At 44.2% G+C, this 16,560-nt stretch overlaps 1 protein-coding gene across 7 annotated transcripts in view; it reads left to right on the forward strand.

Annotated features, from left to right (window-relative positions):
* The window catches only part of CUL2 (cullin 2), a 323,154-nt gene that overhangs the window by 101,807 nt on the left and 204,787 nt on the right, over positions 1 to 16,560 (forward strand). For all 7 annotated transcript variants that reach the window (XM_029588577.1, XM_029588576.1, XM_029588575.1 and 4 more), the window contains 3 exons: positions 1,747 to 1,841; positions 2,180 to 2,285; positions 4,422 to 4,504. In XM_029588577.1, coding sequence (XP_029444437.1) covers positions 1,747 to 1,841; positions 2,180 to 2,285; positions 4,422 to 4,504 — 284 coding nt within the window. The remainder of the gene's footprint in view (positions 1 to 1,746; positions 1,842 to 2,179; positions 2,286 to 4,421; positions 4,505 to 16,560) is intronic.

Here is a 16,560-nt window from a genome sequence, read left to right on the forward strand (position 1 = left end):
GAAACTATAGATCAGTGAGCCTGACTTCAGTGCCGGGAAAAATAGTTGCAAGTATTTTAAAGATCAAAATCGTAGAATATATAGAAAGACATGGTTTAATGGAACACAGTCAACATGGATTTACCCAAGGGAAGTCTTGCCTAACAAATCTGCTTCATTTTTTTGAAAGAGTTAATAAACATGTGGATAAAGGTGAACCGGTAGATGTAGTGAATTAGGATTTTTCAGAAGGCATTTGACAAAGTCCCTCATGAGAGGCTTCTAAGAAATCTAAAAAGTCATGGGATAGGAGGCGATGTCCTTTCGTGGATTACAAACTGCTTAAAAGAAAGGAAACAGAGTAGGATTAAATGGTCAATTTTCCCACTTTAAAAAGGTAAACAGTGGAGTGCCTCAGAGATCTGTACTTGGACTGGTGCTTTTCCATGTGTTTATAAATGATCTGGAAAGGAATATGACGAGTGAGGTTATCAAATTTGCAGATGATACAAAATTATTCAGAGTAGTTAAATCACAAGCGGATTGTGAAACATTGCAGGAGGACCTTGCAAGACTGGAAGATTGGGCATCCAAATGGCAGATGAAATTTAATGTGGACAAGTGCAAGGTTTTGCATATAGGGAAAATTAACCCTTGCTGTAGTTACACGGTTAGGTTCCATATTAGGAGCTACCACCCAGGAAAAAGATCTAGGCATCATATGTATATACCTTGTTTATTTGTTTAACCGTTCATCAGTTATAGATGTTATGTTGTAATATGTACTATCCTCACCTCTGATTATTTGTTCAACCGTTTATCTATTATAGATGTTCCTTGTAATTAACAAAAGGAAACACTCAAGTTTCCTGCACAACTCAGTTCTATGTAAACCGATGTGATATGTAAAATCGAATATCTGTATATAAAAACAAACAAATAAATAAATAGTGGATAATACTTTGAAATCGTCGGCTCAGTGTGCTGCAGCAATCAAAAAGCAAACAGAATGTTAGGAATTATTAGGAAGGGAATGGTTAACAAACAGGAAAATGTCATAATGTCTCTGTTTCGCTCCATGGTGAGACTGCACCTTGAATACTGTGTACAATTCTGGTCGCCGCATCTCAAAAAAGATATAATTGCGATGGAGAAGGTACAGAGAAGGGCAACCAAAATGATAAGGGGAATGGAACAGCTCCCCTATGAGGAAAGACTAAAGAGGTTAGGGCTGTTAAGCTTGGAGAAGAGATGGCTGAGGGGGGATATGATAGAGGTGTTTAAGATCATGAGAGGTCTTGAACGAGTAAATGCGAATTGGTTATTTACAATTTCGGATAATAAAAGGACCAGGGGGAACTCCATGAAGTTAGCAAGTAGCACATTTAAGACTAATCGGAGAAAATTCTTTTTCACTCAATGCACAATTAAGCTCTGAAATTTGTTGCTAGAGGATGTGGTTAGTGCAGCTGGATTCAAGAAAGGTTTGGATAAGTTCTTGGAGGAGAAATCCATTAACTGCTATTAATAAAGTTGACTTAGGAAATGGTCTCTGCTATTACTGGCATTAGTAGCATGGGATCTTTTTGGTGTTTGGGTACTTGCCAGGTTCTTGTGGCCTGGTTTGGCCACTGTTGGAAACAGGATGCTGGGCTTGATGGTCTGACCCAGATTGGCAATTTCTTGTGTTCTTATGCTGTGATCTATCTCTTTCAGAAAAGTTCTGTATGTTATCAAAATTGATTTAATGTGTATTTTCTTTTACAGAGAGTTCTGGATTCTGAAGAACAAGTATTAGTTATGTATCACCGATACTGGGAAGAATACAGTCAAGGTGCTGACTATATGGATTGTTTATATAGGTAAAGAACATATAAATCTAAATTAACATTTGTACTAGTTACTGATTGTTCAGTGCTATGCTGACAGAAAAGAAGAGAGTGGGGCATTAGAAAAAGAAACACTATATTAAAACAGGATTCTATTATTTTGGAAGAAAATCTTGTTTTAATGTCTGTTTTGCAGGCAAAGCATCTTTCCTAAGAAATATGGTGTTTACTTGTGCTACTGACTAAATTCTGTTACTCATTTTACCATTTTGCTAAAGAGTCTTTCAGTAAAATGGACAAGATTGGTTAAAGTTTTCCTGTAAATGTGCTTCATCCTGTGACTTTACCTTGGGTTTGGTTTGTTGTCACAGGTATTTGAACACACAGTTTATTAAGAAGAACAGGCTGACGGAAGCTGATATGCAGTATGGCTATGGTGGGACAGAAATGAACGAACCACTGATGGAAATAGGAGAGGTTGGTGTTCCAGCTGTTGCGCAGAGGATGGCTTAACATGTGATAAAAAAAATGGGAAGAGAGTTGGGAGTTTGCTGCTTAATTTTTTTTTTTAATAAGAACATTTTTCATTTTTAGTTCTAATTTCCATGCTGTGAGAAGCTTTCTGGTCTATTCATTTTGTTACTGCTACTACTATTGCTTATCATTTCAGTATGCACCTAGACAGTTGCACTGTTGTAAGTATGTATGTAAGTATATGTGTGTGTGTGTATATATATATATATATCTAAATATAAATGGAGTACCTGATTCATGGAAATTATAGTCTAGTTAGGCACATGAACAAGATAATTTTCTAATAATCTCTTAACCAATACAGTAAAGCATGTTTAACATCAGAAAGCCACAATATTTGGAAAAATTGAGTTTCTTGGATTTAAAAGTTTAGTTTAAAAAATACAGATATTTTTACTGAACAGAGGAGAATCTATTGGGAATTTTGAGAACTGTAATTCACTAAGAGAGAGATTTTAAAAACATACGTGTGCGCGTACTTTTGTTTGCGCCACCGGCGCGAACAGAAGTACACCAGATTTTATAAGATACGCGCGTAGGCGCGCGTATCTTATAAAATCCGGGGTCAGCACGCGCAAGGCTGTGCAAAATCGGCAGCCTGCGCGTGCCGAGCCACGCAGCCTGGCCTCGGAGGGAACTTTCCTTCCACGTCACCCCACCCCCCAGCCCTACCTAAATCCCCCCCCCTTACCTTTGTTGGTAAATCCGGGAGGATTTACGCACGCAGGGGTTTTAAAATCTACCCCAAAGTGTGAAAGAGATCTAGGTGTCGTAGTGGATTCACATTGAAATCGTCTGTTCAGTGTGCTGCGGCAGTCAAAAAAGCAAACAAAATGTTGGGAATTATTAGAAAGGGAATGGTGAATAAAACGGAAAATGTCCTAATGCCTCTGTATCGCTCCATGGAGAGACCGCACCTTGAATACTGTGTACAATTCTGGTCGCTGCATCTCAAAAAAGATATAGAATGGAGAAGGTACAGAGAAGGGCCACCAAAATGATAAAGGGAATGGAACAGCTCCCCTATGAGGAAAGACTAAAGAGGTTAGGACTTTTCAGCCTGGAGAAGAGACTGCTGAGGGGGGGATATGATTGAGGTGTTTAAAATTTTGAGAGGTCTAGAACGTGTTAATGTGAATCAGTTATTTACTCTTTCGGATAATAGAAAGACTAGGGGGCATTCCATGAAGCTAGCATGTGGCACATTTAAAACTAATCGGAGAAAGTTCTTTTTCACTCAGCGCACAATTAAACTCTAGAATTTGTTGCCAGAGAATGTGGTTAGTGCAGTTAGTGTAGCTGGGTTTAAAAAAGGATTGGATAAGTTCTTGGAGAAGTCCATTACCTGCTATTAATTAAGTTGACTTAGAGAATAGCCACTGCTATTACTAGCATCAGTAGCATGGGATATACTTAGTGTTTGGGTACTTGCCAGGTACTTGTAGCCTGGATTGGCCACTGTTGGAAACAGGATGCTGGGCTTGATGGACCCTTGGTCTGACCCAGTATGGCATGTTCTTATGTTCTTACATTAAATTGAGAAATCTTGTCACATGTGCTGGGTTAAAGTCAGTATAGATTTGGTTTAACATAACTGTATGGTATCCACTGAAAAGTGTGTATATCCCTCCGTGCTCTGCTCGCACCACCCTGTGGTGCTTGATTGTATTTTCTTGGGACTAAGAGAAAGTGGCATGTGGCTGTCAAATGTTTCACTGGATGATAACAACATAGCTTAAAAATAAACAGAAATATAAATACAATTACTATTAAGAAGGATAAACAATATTGGCTGAGTATAATGAAAGCATTAATAAAAATGATACAGTAAAACATTTGGGGTAATTTTTAAAAGGTTTTGAACAATTAAAGCTGGGTTTTATGCATGAAAATGGACTTTTGAAAATTGTTATGATATGTGCAACTTTTACGTGCGCAAATCCTTTTAAAAATACCCCCCTTTATATTTACAGCTTCTGGTGTAAATATACCCCTTGTATTCTTATTTCAAATTATGTTGCGCATTTGAAAGTGAAACAGAGGTTTCTGACAGGTTTTCTGCTCTGTTTGCTTTTGCAGCTTGCACTTGATATGTGGAGGAAGTTAATGATTGAACACCTGCAGGGCACACTCATCCGAATGCTCCTCCGAGAAATCAAAAAGTGAGTGGCTGGCCAATTTGCCACATTTCAGTCTTTTACTACATAATTTTTTTTCATTGGTTGTTATTTAGGTTACCTATTAACTCTTAGAGGACTTCAGCTGACCCACACATTAAAAATATGCAAGATGATGGTTTAATAGAATATGAAGAGATTGGGAACAAAATATGCATTAGTGTCTGCTTTGTGTGTGCCCTTTTGTCATAAGGGAGTGATATGAGCAGAGGGAGAAGAGGACTGCTTAACCTGTACAGGACCAGGTTAGATGCCTGGTCCCCTTTAAATCCTACAGAGAGAGAGAGAGCTCTGTGGGCAGGATCCTGCTGCGCAGGAAAAAAGAGTGAAACCAGCTGGGAACAGGAGGCCCGCATCTCCAGGAAAGGTAGTTTCTGAATCCTCTCTGTCAGAAGGTAAAAGCTGTAGGTACACTGCTGGAGGTAAGCAGTCTACATTTTTGTTTGCTAATTCTTGTAAATAAAGCTATAATCTTTAAGAAGGGAGGCTGGAGTCCTGTGTGGATGCAGTATCCGGCCTGAAATTTACTCGGCTATCCCACATATGATGTCAGCAGGGGGATTTCTGCACTACGCTGTGCACAAGCAGAACCCCAGCCTCCACAGAAGAAAAAGAAAGGAATAGTTCTGCTTGAAGGCTTTGAAAGACTGTGGCTCAGGGAGGAGCACAAAAGTCAAACATCTTAAATTTTTTTCTTTAATGCAGAGAACTGTGTCTTGGGGCCTAAATAAAAATATTAGCTTCACAGGTTTTACTGCAAGTAAGGAGAGAAGCACCTCTTGCTTAGACAGAGATTTTTTTTTTACCTTTTCCTCAGAGGAAAAAAAAGAATAGTTTGTTGCAGTATGTGTTTGACCAGAGCATTTCCCTCCAGCAGCATGCCAATTGCTCAGCACTAGTGCTCAAGGAAGTCAGCTTTGTCTGTGGGAAAGCATGACTGAGCAAGAAATGCAAGCTGTGACTCAAATCCTGTTGGAAGGACAGAAGCAGCTGTAAGGTCATGCCATAAAGTGCCAGTCTGCTTGGGTGTGTGTCTTGAAAGAACGGGAATCAAGCTAGGCGCTTATAACTGCCAGTCTTGCAGAAGTAAAGCTGGAAACAGAGAAGGCACAGCAGCAGTATGAATCACAAGACTGATGCTTTATCATCCAGATGGAGAAAAGTGCAGAGGAAGTTAATAGTGCAGATGTGTAGGGGTAAGAGAGCAGCCTATGGATGATGGGATAGGAAAACCTGGCATGGAACCATTGAACACACTGCTGAATCGGGTGACGGAAGAAATGTCTGAATTTCAAGGACAGGCACAACATAGTGTAAGGCTGTAGAATGGACGTCAGGTGGCTGATGGGCTAGAGAGATCATGGTGGAGTTTTATAGCCTGGCCTGAAGGAGGTATCAGAGATTGCTCTGAAGGAGGTAGTACCACATGGCCTGATGGAAGCAAGACAGATTGGCTTGAGGAAAGCAGCATGGAAAAGCCAGACAGCGGCACTGCATAGAGGCCAGACGGTGCTGCTGTGGAGTGGCCAGAGAGAGGCACTGCAGTTGGTGATGGTATAGAGGAGTTAGAAGTTGCTGGGAGAAACATTGAGAAAAGAGAAGAAGCCTGGTATAGAGCAAGTGGAAGAGAAACCACATCAGCAGCATCTGGAGGAGGATTGGAACTCAGAGCAGCAAAGAGACTCATTTGAAGGACTGTGGATGAAAACTCGGCAAAAGGCACAGTGGGTGGTTGTGGTGGTGGTAGTAATTGGGGTAACCCTAGTGAGAAAAGAGTGGATTCACTTCTCTGGATGGGATCCAGGGGTGACTAGATGCCTGGTCCAATTTAAATACTGCTAAGAGAGAGCACTATGGATGGGAACCTGCTGAGCAGGATAAGAGAGTGAATCCAGCTGGGAACAAGAGTCTCGCAGCTCCTGAGCCCTCTCTGTTAGAAGATAAAAGCTGTAGGTGTACTACTGGAGGTAAGCAGTCTACATTGTTTGTATGCTAATTCTTGTAACTCTATAAATTGTAAGAAGAAAGGCTGAAATCCTGTGTGGTTGGTGTCTCCAGCCTGAAGTTCTTAAAGGCCACAAGACAAGGTAGAAGAACCAAGGCAATGGTGGCCAGGTCAAGGAGGGAATGGACAGGGCTGGAAGTGCTGCCTCATGTGATCCGCGAGGAGGTTACTAGAGTAGTTGTGAGCGAGACTCGCTAATGATCTCTGCTGGCTGGGAGCCTGCATAGCAGGCGACAATTACAAGTTATTTCGAAGCAATCTCAAATGACATTTCCCTGTACGTACCCAGATCAGTCCAGACCATGGGTTGAGCCTCCTGTCCAGCAGATGGAGACAGACCAAAACTGTAAGGGTATCCTATATCAGGACAGAGCCTACCCTGCTTCCCTTCAGTATTTGTCTGTCTCCAGCAGATGGCAGGCAGCTTACCTTGCGGTTCCCTTACTTCAGTCTTTTTCGAATCCTGAGGGGTCCTTTTCTCCCTATGTTTCAAGCTCAGGCAAGAATTCTTATTTGTATTTAATATATTTAAAAAAAGGAAAGACTTGGACACAGGTTTTTCAACTGCTCTGTTTTTTAGGGGACAGCTCTGTCTCCTCACTCTTGGGGAGCCTAGAGAGGCTTGCCCCTTGTGTTACCTCAGTCTAGACTCCCTTCCCGGTGATCCGTGTACCTGGGGCGATACTGGTGGTCCAGTTACTCCCCCCTGAATAACTGCCTTGGCCCCCGGGATGCTGTAATTCCCCGGCTGCATTTTCAGGGAAGCTCATTCCCCAGACTGGCCAAACAACTAAAAAAAAAAAAAAAAAGGAAATACAAGATTCTTTTAACTGAAGGCAGTTCTTTCCTCTGCCCCTGCAGGGGCAGGGTTCGATTGCCTGCACTCGTTCCTCTCCTCAGCACTACTCCGCTGATTCCCCTGCTCGCGGCTAATTTTAGCGCTCTCTCATGCCGCGATTGGGTTCTTGTTTAGCCTTCGGCTCACCCGCGATGGGCTATGCTGGGGGTGCCTACCGGGTGGTGAGGGTCCCTCCGAGGCACCGATTCCCTCAGAGACCCGGGGGAGCTCCTTCAGCTGCATGGCCAGGCCATTCCCGACCTGGCAAACTGCGGGAACGGCGGCCATTTCAGGAGTTCGTGCAGCTCCCGATTCGGAGCTGCAGGGGGGAGGGGAACCAGCTTTTCAATCTTCTCCACCTGATTTGAGCCCAGTGCACCCTCCTGATGAGGATCCCGACCCTACTCCCCCCCCCTCTTTGAGAAATCTAGGACCCGTTTTTCCTCAGAATTTGTGCTTTGATGCACAAATCTTTCCTAGCTATGTTGCAAGAAGAGGAGCCACCCCCCTCCTAGCCCCCCGCCTGCCAAAATCCTTTGGATGGCTACTCCGCCCGCTCCTGTGGTGCGGGACACACAAGGCTCTGTCCGAGTCAGAGTAGTTACGGGGGTATCCCCCCGGACCCACCTCAGCCTCCTGCGGCTCCGGATCAGGATCCAGATGCAGATGTATCTTTGCAGGGGCCCCTCTCTTGAAGGGGATGACCCCGAGTTCTTCATTTTGTTTCAAAGGGAGAAGCTGGAGCCTTTATTCCCTTTATCCTAATGGAACTGGGACTTGAAGTACCTCCGGATGACATGGTTACAGCCTCAATGCCAGCTCACGTGGACCCGGTCCTGGCGGGACTCAGGGCGCCTCCATGCACCTTTCCGTTTCATCCCATGCATACCCTGCATACCCTGCTTTCATCCCATGCATACCCTGCTACGAGATGGGGCTACGTGTGGGTAGAGCTATGGATAAGCTCTATCCTCTTCCCGAGGATTGCCTGGAAATGCTGAAAATTCCCAAGGTGGAGTCTTCCGTCTCAGCGGTTACTAAGCACACCACGCTTGAAGGATGTCCAGGACTGCACGCTTGAATTTTATCTCAAGCGTATCTTCGAAGTCTTGGCCCTAGGGGTCAGGGCGACGATCTGCAGCAGTCTCATGCAGTAGGCCAGTCTTAGGTGGGTCCAACAATTACTCAGCACCCTAGACCTCCCATCTGCAGAGGCGGAGCAGGCTGAACGTCTGGAGGGTGCTGTGGTACAGGCCAAGACGATGGTCTCCACTGTGTCGGCCCGAAGCCTCCTCTGATTGTGCAACTGGTCGGCGGACTCCTCTTCCAAATCTCAGTTGGGCACACTGCCATTCAAATGTAAGTTGCTTTTTGGCAAGGACCTAGAGTGGCTTATTAAGTCCTTGGGTGACAACAAGGTCCATACGCTGCCGGAGGACCGCCCTAAACAGCCTAGGACTTTCTTTCCTACGCATTCTCTTTTCCGGGGACAGCATAGATATACCAACAGGGCACGGATTTCCTTTCCTAGGGGGAACTCCTCCAGGTCACAGACATGGTCTCATTCCTCTTGTGGCCACCTTGCCTTCCGGGATGGTCACCCACCACATGCCACCGCAATGCCCGCCTCCCACTGAGATTCGGCTGGCCCATTCCTCCGTTCCAGACTTAGGTGGATGACTCACCCGGTTTCTGGAGGAATGGGTCACAATCACGTCGGATCAGTGGGTCCTCGAAGTGATAGCAAAAGGCTACGCTTTAGAGTTTGCTTGACACCTTCCGAACCTGTACATGGTCTCCCCCTGCGGGCACCGAAAGCAGGCGGCAGCCTCCCAGACTCTCGCCCGGCTCCAGGATTTGGGAGCCATAGTCCCAGTGCTGGTGGTGGAACAAGGCGCCAGCCAGTATTCCATCTACTTCGTCGTGCCAAAGAAGGTCAGTTTTTTTCCCATCCCATCTTGGATCTCAAGAGTGTCAATTGGGCCCTCAAGGTACCCCATTTCAGAGTGGAAGCCCTGAGGGCGGTGATTGTGGCTGTTCGCCCGGGCGAATATCTGGCCCCCCTCGACCTGACGGAGGCCTACCTACTCATACCTATTCATCATGAGCATCAGTGGTTTCTCCGTTTCCATATCCTGGCCAACACTTCAGTTTTGAGCTCTGCCATTCGGCCTCGCCACCGCTCCACGCACCCTTACCATTGTCATGTTGGTGGTGGCGGCAGCTCTTCGCCGCGAAGGGATCCTAGTCCATCCTTACCTGAAAGACTGGCTCGTGCGGGCCAAGTCGGTGACTCTCTGCAGACTAGCAGTCGATCGGGTCCTTGCTCTCCTCACCTCTCTCAGGTGGATCGTCAATTCCTCCAAGAGCAACCTTCAGCCCTCCCAAGTCCTGGAGTTCCTGGGGGCACGCTTCGATACCCGAGTTGGCAAGGTGTTCCTCCCGGATGCTCAGGCACTCATACTTATGGATCAAGTGCACAAACGTCTCTCGCATCCCACGGCGTGGGACTACTTCCAGGTATTGGGGACCATGGCTTCCACTGTTGACCTGGTCCCCTGGGCCTTTGCGCATATGCGACCATTACAGAAAGCTTTGCTATCCCGCTGGAAGCTGGTGTCCGAGCAGTTCCAGACGCCCCTACCTCTCTCCGATTCTACCATCGCCGACATACAATAGTGGCTATCGTTGGCGCACCTCTTGATGGGACTGCCTTACTGACTCCGCAGTGGATAGTATTGATGACGGATGCGGTCTGTCAATCCGGGCCATGCAGGGGTACTGGTCCCCAGTCCAGACCCGCTAGCACATCAATCGTCTGGAGGCACGAGCGGTACGTCTGGCTCAAGTTTTTTCTTCCGCTGATCCACTGCAGAGCGGTGCGCGTCCTCTCCGATCCCACCACGGTGGTCTATATTATTCGTCAGGGGGGCACCAGGAGTCGCCTGGTGGCTCTCGAAGCCAGCAAGCTTCTCGCTTGGGTGGAGCGGCACTTGGAATGCCTGGCGGCCTCTCACATAGCAGACAAGGAGAATGTCCAAGGTGATTTCCTCAGCCGTCAACGCCTCGACCCCGGCGAGTGGGTGTTGTCAGGCGAAGCAATGGATCTGATTGTTTACAGGTGGGGCCCTCCTCACCTAGACCTGATGGCAACTCTGGGCAATGCCAAGGCTCCCAGATTCTTCAGTCGCTGGAGGGAGCACTGTTCAGAAGGGATGGATGCCCTGCTCCTTCCTTGGCCCCACGACGTTCTCCTCTATATGTTTCCTCCGTTTTCAAATCCACTTACTGGAACTGAGAGCAATAAAATACTCTGTCAGTGTTTGCGCATCTTCTTCAGTGAAGAAACATCCTGATTCAAACAGACAACCAAGTTGTCATGTTCTGTGTCAATAAACAGGGAGGCACAGGGTCATGGCCTCTCTGCCAGGAAGTGCTGAACATTTGGGATTGGGCAGCAAAGATTCAAGCTGTCCTATAAGCCATCTATCTTCCAGGGATCTCCAATACACTGATGGATCGCCTCAGCCGAGTGTTTTGTTCGCACAAGATATCTCCACAGCAATCAGTAGCCAACAGACTTTGACTTAAAGGGATCTGCTGTCAGTATATCTGTTTACCTCAGAACAAAACAAGAAACTAAATACATTTTGCAAATTTCTCATTTAGAAAGCCATCAACTAGGGAAAATTATGCCATCAACTGGAATAGATATTCCAAGTGGTGCCAACAGAATGTTTTGAACCTGTTTTCTTGCGAGACCAAGCATTTATTAAAGTAGAGACCAAGCATTTGTTAAAGTACTTACTCTGCCTTTCTGTTTCAGGTCTGTTCATTTCTTCAGTGTGTATACATCTCAATGCCATAGCACCATACCATAACCTGGTGGACAGTGAATCAATTTCTAATTATTCACTGATATCTAGTTTCATGAAGGGTCTATTGCATGTCAGACCTCTGGTTCCATGAGATTTAAATATTATTCTTTTTCAACTTATGAATCCTCCTTTTGAGGTGTTGGAGTCCACTTTGCTTAAGTTCTTGACTTGGAATGTACTGTTCTTGTAGTGGTTATATCAGCTGGAAAAGTTGGCGAACTCCAAGCTCTCATTCAGTATCTTCCGTACATGCAATACTTCCACAACAGGGTGATGCTCCATACTCGCCCAAAGTTTCTGTCAGAGGTTGATTCAGCTTTTCATATCAATCAATCCATCATATTGTCTACTTTCTTTCCAAGAACTCATGCCCATGAAGGGGAGAAAATCCTTCATACCTTGAAGAGCAAAACAGCATTAGTGTAATGCAAGAAGCCAGTTGTTTGTGTCATATGACCCATACAGACTAAATGTGCCAATCGCCAAGTAGATCTTCTCTAATTGGATAGCTGAATACATTCAACACTGCTACAACTTAGCAGGATTGCCTTTTACAGACTCCATCAAAGCTCATCAAGTGAGAGCTATGGCTTCTTCTGTTGCTCATGTTCAAAAAGTGCCTCTCAAAGATATCTGAAAAAGCTGAAACTAGTCATGAGTACACACCTTTATGTTCCATTACTCTCTCGACAACCTCTCAAGGACTAACAATAAATTTGGACAGGCAATTTTGCGTAACCTGTTCTTGCAGTAGCCTATACTTCACGGTGGGGGTCTGAGTTATTTTTTCCGTATACGCTCCGCTGCAACCTTCAGCTTGGGACTCCCCACTTGTAATGGCTCATTCAGCATGCTTATTGATGGAAAAAGCAAGTTTGCTTACTGTAAATGGTGTTTTCCTTAGGTGGTAGGATGAATTAGCCATGGAATACCTGCTGGCCTCCCTGGAGAGTTGACTGCATAGCTGGAAGGAGCTTTGATTAAGAACTGAGGAGGCTCACAAGGCAACGCTTGCATGGGAACTCCTGCAAATGCTCAGTAGAACTGTTTTACTAACTTGGAAAGATGAGTCTGTTCAGTGCTGCTAGATATCACCCTCATGATAAATAGTGTACAGTACTTCATGCAGTTAAGACACTTATAGGCCAGGTATGCAGACTGTGCATTTGCTGAGAGTAGTACACTGGGGGAGGGGTTGGCAGAAGAAACCCAGTGGGCCTCTGGCAGAGCCCATCCTGCTAGTGGACAAAAAAAGGAGAGAGAGAATAAGCTTGGTGTGTGTGTGAGTGAGCTAGTGAGTAAGTGTTTGTGAGTGAAAGTGTGAGCATGAGAGTGAGTGTTTGAAAGAATGAACATATGTATGTTAGAGATTGTGTATATATGAGAAAGAGAAGAAAGTTTGTGCGACACTCCGCCCACCTCACCAATTCACGAAAATCTCAGGATGAATTGTCACGGTCTGGTAGGCTGTAATCAGGGACCACCCCTGTAGAAGTGACACAGGGCTGCAAGGCAGGACTGGAGATTATCTTCTGCCTAACCAGCACCTTCCCCTGCAGGTTGAGCCCTTGGGTTCTGGGGGCCAGTAGGACTTTGCTTCTAGCTAATGTCATAGTGATGCAGGCACAGACTGGGAGCTGGATTGAGGCCCTGAAGATAAGGTTGAGGAAGGACAGGGGCTTGGATTCAGGTAGGGCCTGAAACAAGGACAAGGGCATGGCCTGGGAAACAGCAAGGGACCGAACTGGTCTGGACTAGACAAGGACTGGACTGAACAAAACAGAATGAGACAAGGACAGGACTAGGCCATGCAGCCTAGAAAGAAGAAAGCCCAACAGGGCACGAGACTGGACAAGGTAATCTTAGTAGGCCCGAAGGCTTCAAGGCAGGACAGGTAGGCCCAGAAGACCACTGAGCAAAGCAGGGGGGAAAGGTAGGCCACAGAGCAAGGCAGAAAGCCAAGGTAGGCTACAGAGCAAGGCCAGAAAGGCCACAAGACAAGGCTAGCCAGGTCAAGGAACTGAGGTGACTCCATGAATAGGCAAGGAGGAACTGGACAGGTTGAGTTAAGTAGGGCTGGAATTATGGCATGAGGTGATCAGCGAGGAGGTGGTTAGGGCAGCTGTGAGCAAGGCTCGTTGGTGAGGAGGCTGCATAGCAGGCAAGACCATGACACAGAGAGGCTGCATAGCAGGTGGAACCGTGTCATGAATGAAAAATTAAAATATCCCAAATATGGTACACGGGGAATTTGTATTCTTATTAATTTTAATTATTGAGTATTATTTGATGTCTGCTGTATTGAAATATTTTATTGATTGGGAAATTTAAAACATATTTTATATGAATTTTATTTGTCTACTATTTTGAAATGTTTTTTTTATTAGTATGGTTTTATTATTATGATTGATATTTTATATTTCTTGATTTTGTTTGATGGTTTATGAGTGATGGGGATTTAATGACTGGAAGAGGAACAGTGTGCAAATCCAAGGCTCTCGTGCTAAACTTTCAAAAGGGAAACTTTGATAAAATGAGAAAAATTGTTAGAAAAAAACTGAAAGGAGCAGCTACAAAAGTAAAAAATTTCCAAGAGGCGTGGTCATTGTTAAAAAAATACCATTCTAGAAGCACAGTCCAGATGTATTCCACACATTAAGAAAGGTGGAAAGAAGGCAAAACGATTACCGGCATGGTTAAAAGGGGAGGTGAAAGAAGCTATTTGAGCCAAAAGATCTTCATTCAAAAATTGGAAGAAGGATCCAACAGAAGAAAATAGGATAAAGCATAAACATTGGCAAGTTAAATGTAAGACATTGATAAGACAGGCTAAGAGAGAATTTGAAAAGAAGTTGGCTGTAGAGGCAAAAACTCACAGTAAAAACTTTTTAAAATATATCCGAAGCAGAAAGCCTGTGAGGGAGTCAGTTGGACCGTTAGATGATCAAGGGGTTAAAGGGGCACTTAGAGAAGATAAGGCCATCGCGGAAAGATTAAATGATTTCTTTGCTTTGGTGTTTACTGAAGAGGATGTTGGGGAGGTACCCGTAATGGAGAAGGTTTTCATGGGTAATGATTCAGATGGACTGAATCAAATCATGGTGAACCTAGAAGATGTGGTAGGCCTGATTGACAAACTGAAGAGTAGTAAATCACCCAGACCGGATGGTATACACCCCAGAGTTCTGAAGGAACTAAAAAATGAAATTTCAGACCTATTAGTAAAAATTTGTAACTTATCATTAAAATCATCCATTGTACCTGAAGACTGGAGGATAGCAAATGTAACCCCAATATTTAAAAAGGGCTCCAGGGGCGATCCGGAAAACTACAGACCGGTTAGCCTGACTTCAGTGCCAGGAAAATTAGTGGAAAGTGTTCTAAACATGAAAATCACAGAACATATAGAAAGACATGGTTTAATGAAACAAAGTCAGCATGGCTTTACCCAGGGCAAGTCTTGCCTCACAAATCTGCTTCACTTTTTTGAAGGCGTTAATAAACATGTGGATAAAGGTGAACCGGTAGATATAGTATACTTGGATTTTCAGAAGGCATTTGACAAAGTTCCTCATGAGAGGCTTCTAGGAAAAGTAAAAAGTCATGGGATAGGTGGCGATGTCCTTTCATGGATTGCAAACTGGCTAAAAGACAGGAAACAGAAAGTAGGATTAAATGGACAGTTTTCACAGTGGAAGGGAGTGGGCAGTGGAGTGCCTCAGGGATCTGTATTGGGACCCTTACTTTTCAATATATTTATAAATGATCTGGAAAGAAATACGATGAGTGAGATAATCAAATTTGCAGATGACACAAAATTGTTCAGAGTAGTTAAATCACTAGCAGATTGTGATAAATTGCAGGAAGATCTTGTGAGACTGGAAAATTGGGCATCAAATGGCAGATGAAATTTAATGTGGATAAGTGCAAGGTGATGCATATAGGGAAAAATAACCCATGCTATAATTACACAATGTTGGGTTCCATATTAGGTGCTACATCCCAAGAAAGAGATCTAGGTGTCATAGTGGATAACACATTGAAATCCTCGGTTCAGTGTGCTGCGGCAGTCAAAAAAGCAAACAGAATGTTGGGAATTATTAGAAAGGGAATGGTGAATAAAACGGAAAATGTCATAATGCCTCTGTATCGCTCCATGGTGAGACCGCACCTTGAATACTGTGTACAGTTCTGGTCGCCGCATCTCAAAAAAGATATAATTGCGATGGAGAAGGTATAGAGAAGGGCTACCAAAATGATAAGGGGAATGGAACAACTCCCCTATGAGGAAAGACTAAAGAGGTTAGGACTTTTCAGCTTGGAGAAGAGACCGACTGAGGGGGGATATGATAATGGTGTTTAAAATCATGAGAGGTCTAGAACGGGTAGATGTGAATCGGTTATTTACTCTTTCGGATAGTAGAAAGACTAGGGGGCACTCCATGAAGTTAGCATGGGGCACATTTAAAACTAATCGGAGAAAGTTCTTTTTTACTCAACGCACAATTAAACTCTGGAATTTGTTGCCAGAGGATGTGGTTAGTGCAGTTAGTATAGCTGTGTTTAAAAAAGGATTGGATAAGTTCTTCGAGGAGAAGTCCATTACCTGCTATTAAGTTCACCTAGAGAATAGCCACTGCCATTAGCAATGGTAACATGGAATAGACTTAGTTTTTGGGTATTTGCCAGGTTCTTTTGGCCTGGATTGGCCACTGTTGGAAGCAGGATGCTGGGCTTGATGGACCCTTGGTCTGATCCAGTATGGCATTTTCTTATGTTCTGCTTTTCCATGGTTGTGCTGCATACAGAGCCTGGCTTGTGGTTTACAGTTCAATTTTTGTCTGCATATTTCTATTTATACTTTATGGTCTCTACTGTATTTGGTGACAGTCTATCTGTATTCTGTATGTGTGACTGAGGTGAGGTACTCTGTTAGTGTACAGTTTCTGTGTAGGGATCCATAGCAGGTCTTGCTTGTTCTGTTTTCAAATACGTGGTATATTGGTGATTTAGGGCGTGGTATAATATTTGTAGTGTTGCCTTTTGATTTTATAGGGTTGTTACTGTTTGAGTGCTGGCAGTTAATACTGTTTTGGTATGAAATTGTAATTGTTTACTCATGGCTTTCTGAGGGCCAAGTTCACACCCAACATGTATTATAATAGGTCTAATAATTTATACAAGGTTCTAGGTGTCTATTTTGCTTTTTTGCAGAGTTTCCTAGTTGGCAGCACAGCAATATGTGCAAATATAATATACATGCGGTTGGACGTGAAATTTTTATTTCTGAAAATTATACTTTGAATGTCCTTTTTCTTGT

Source organism: Rhinatrema bivittatum, chromosome 2, assembly GCF_901001135.1.
Source record: "Rhinatrema bivittatum chromosome 2, aRhiBiv1.1, whole genome shotgun sequence".
NCBI lineage: Eukaryota > Metazoa > Chordata > Amphibia > Gymnophiona > Rhinatrematidae > Rhinatrema > Rhinatrema bivittatum.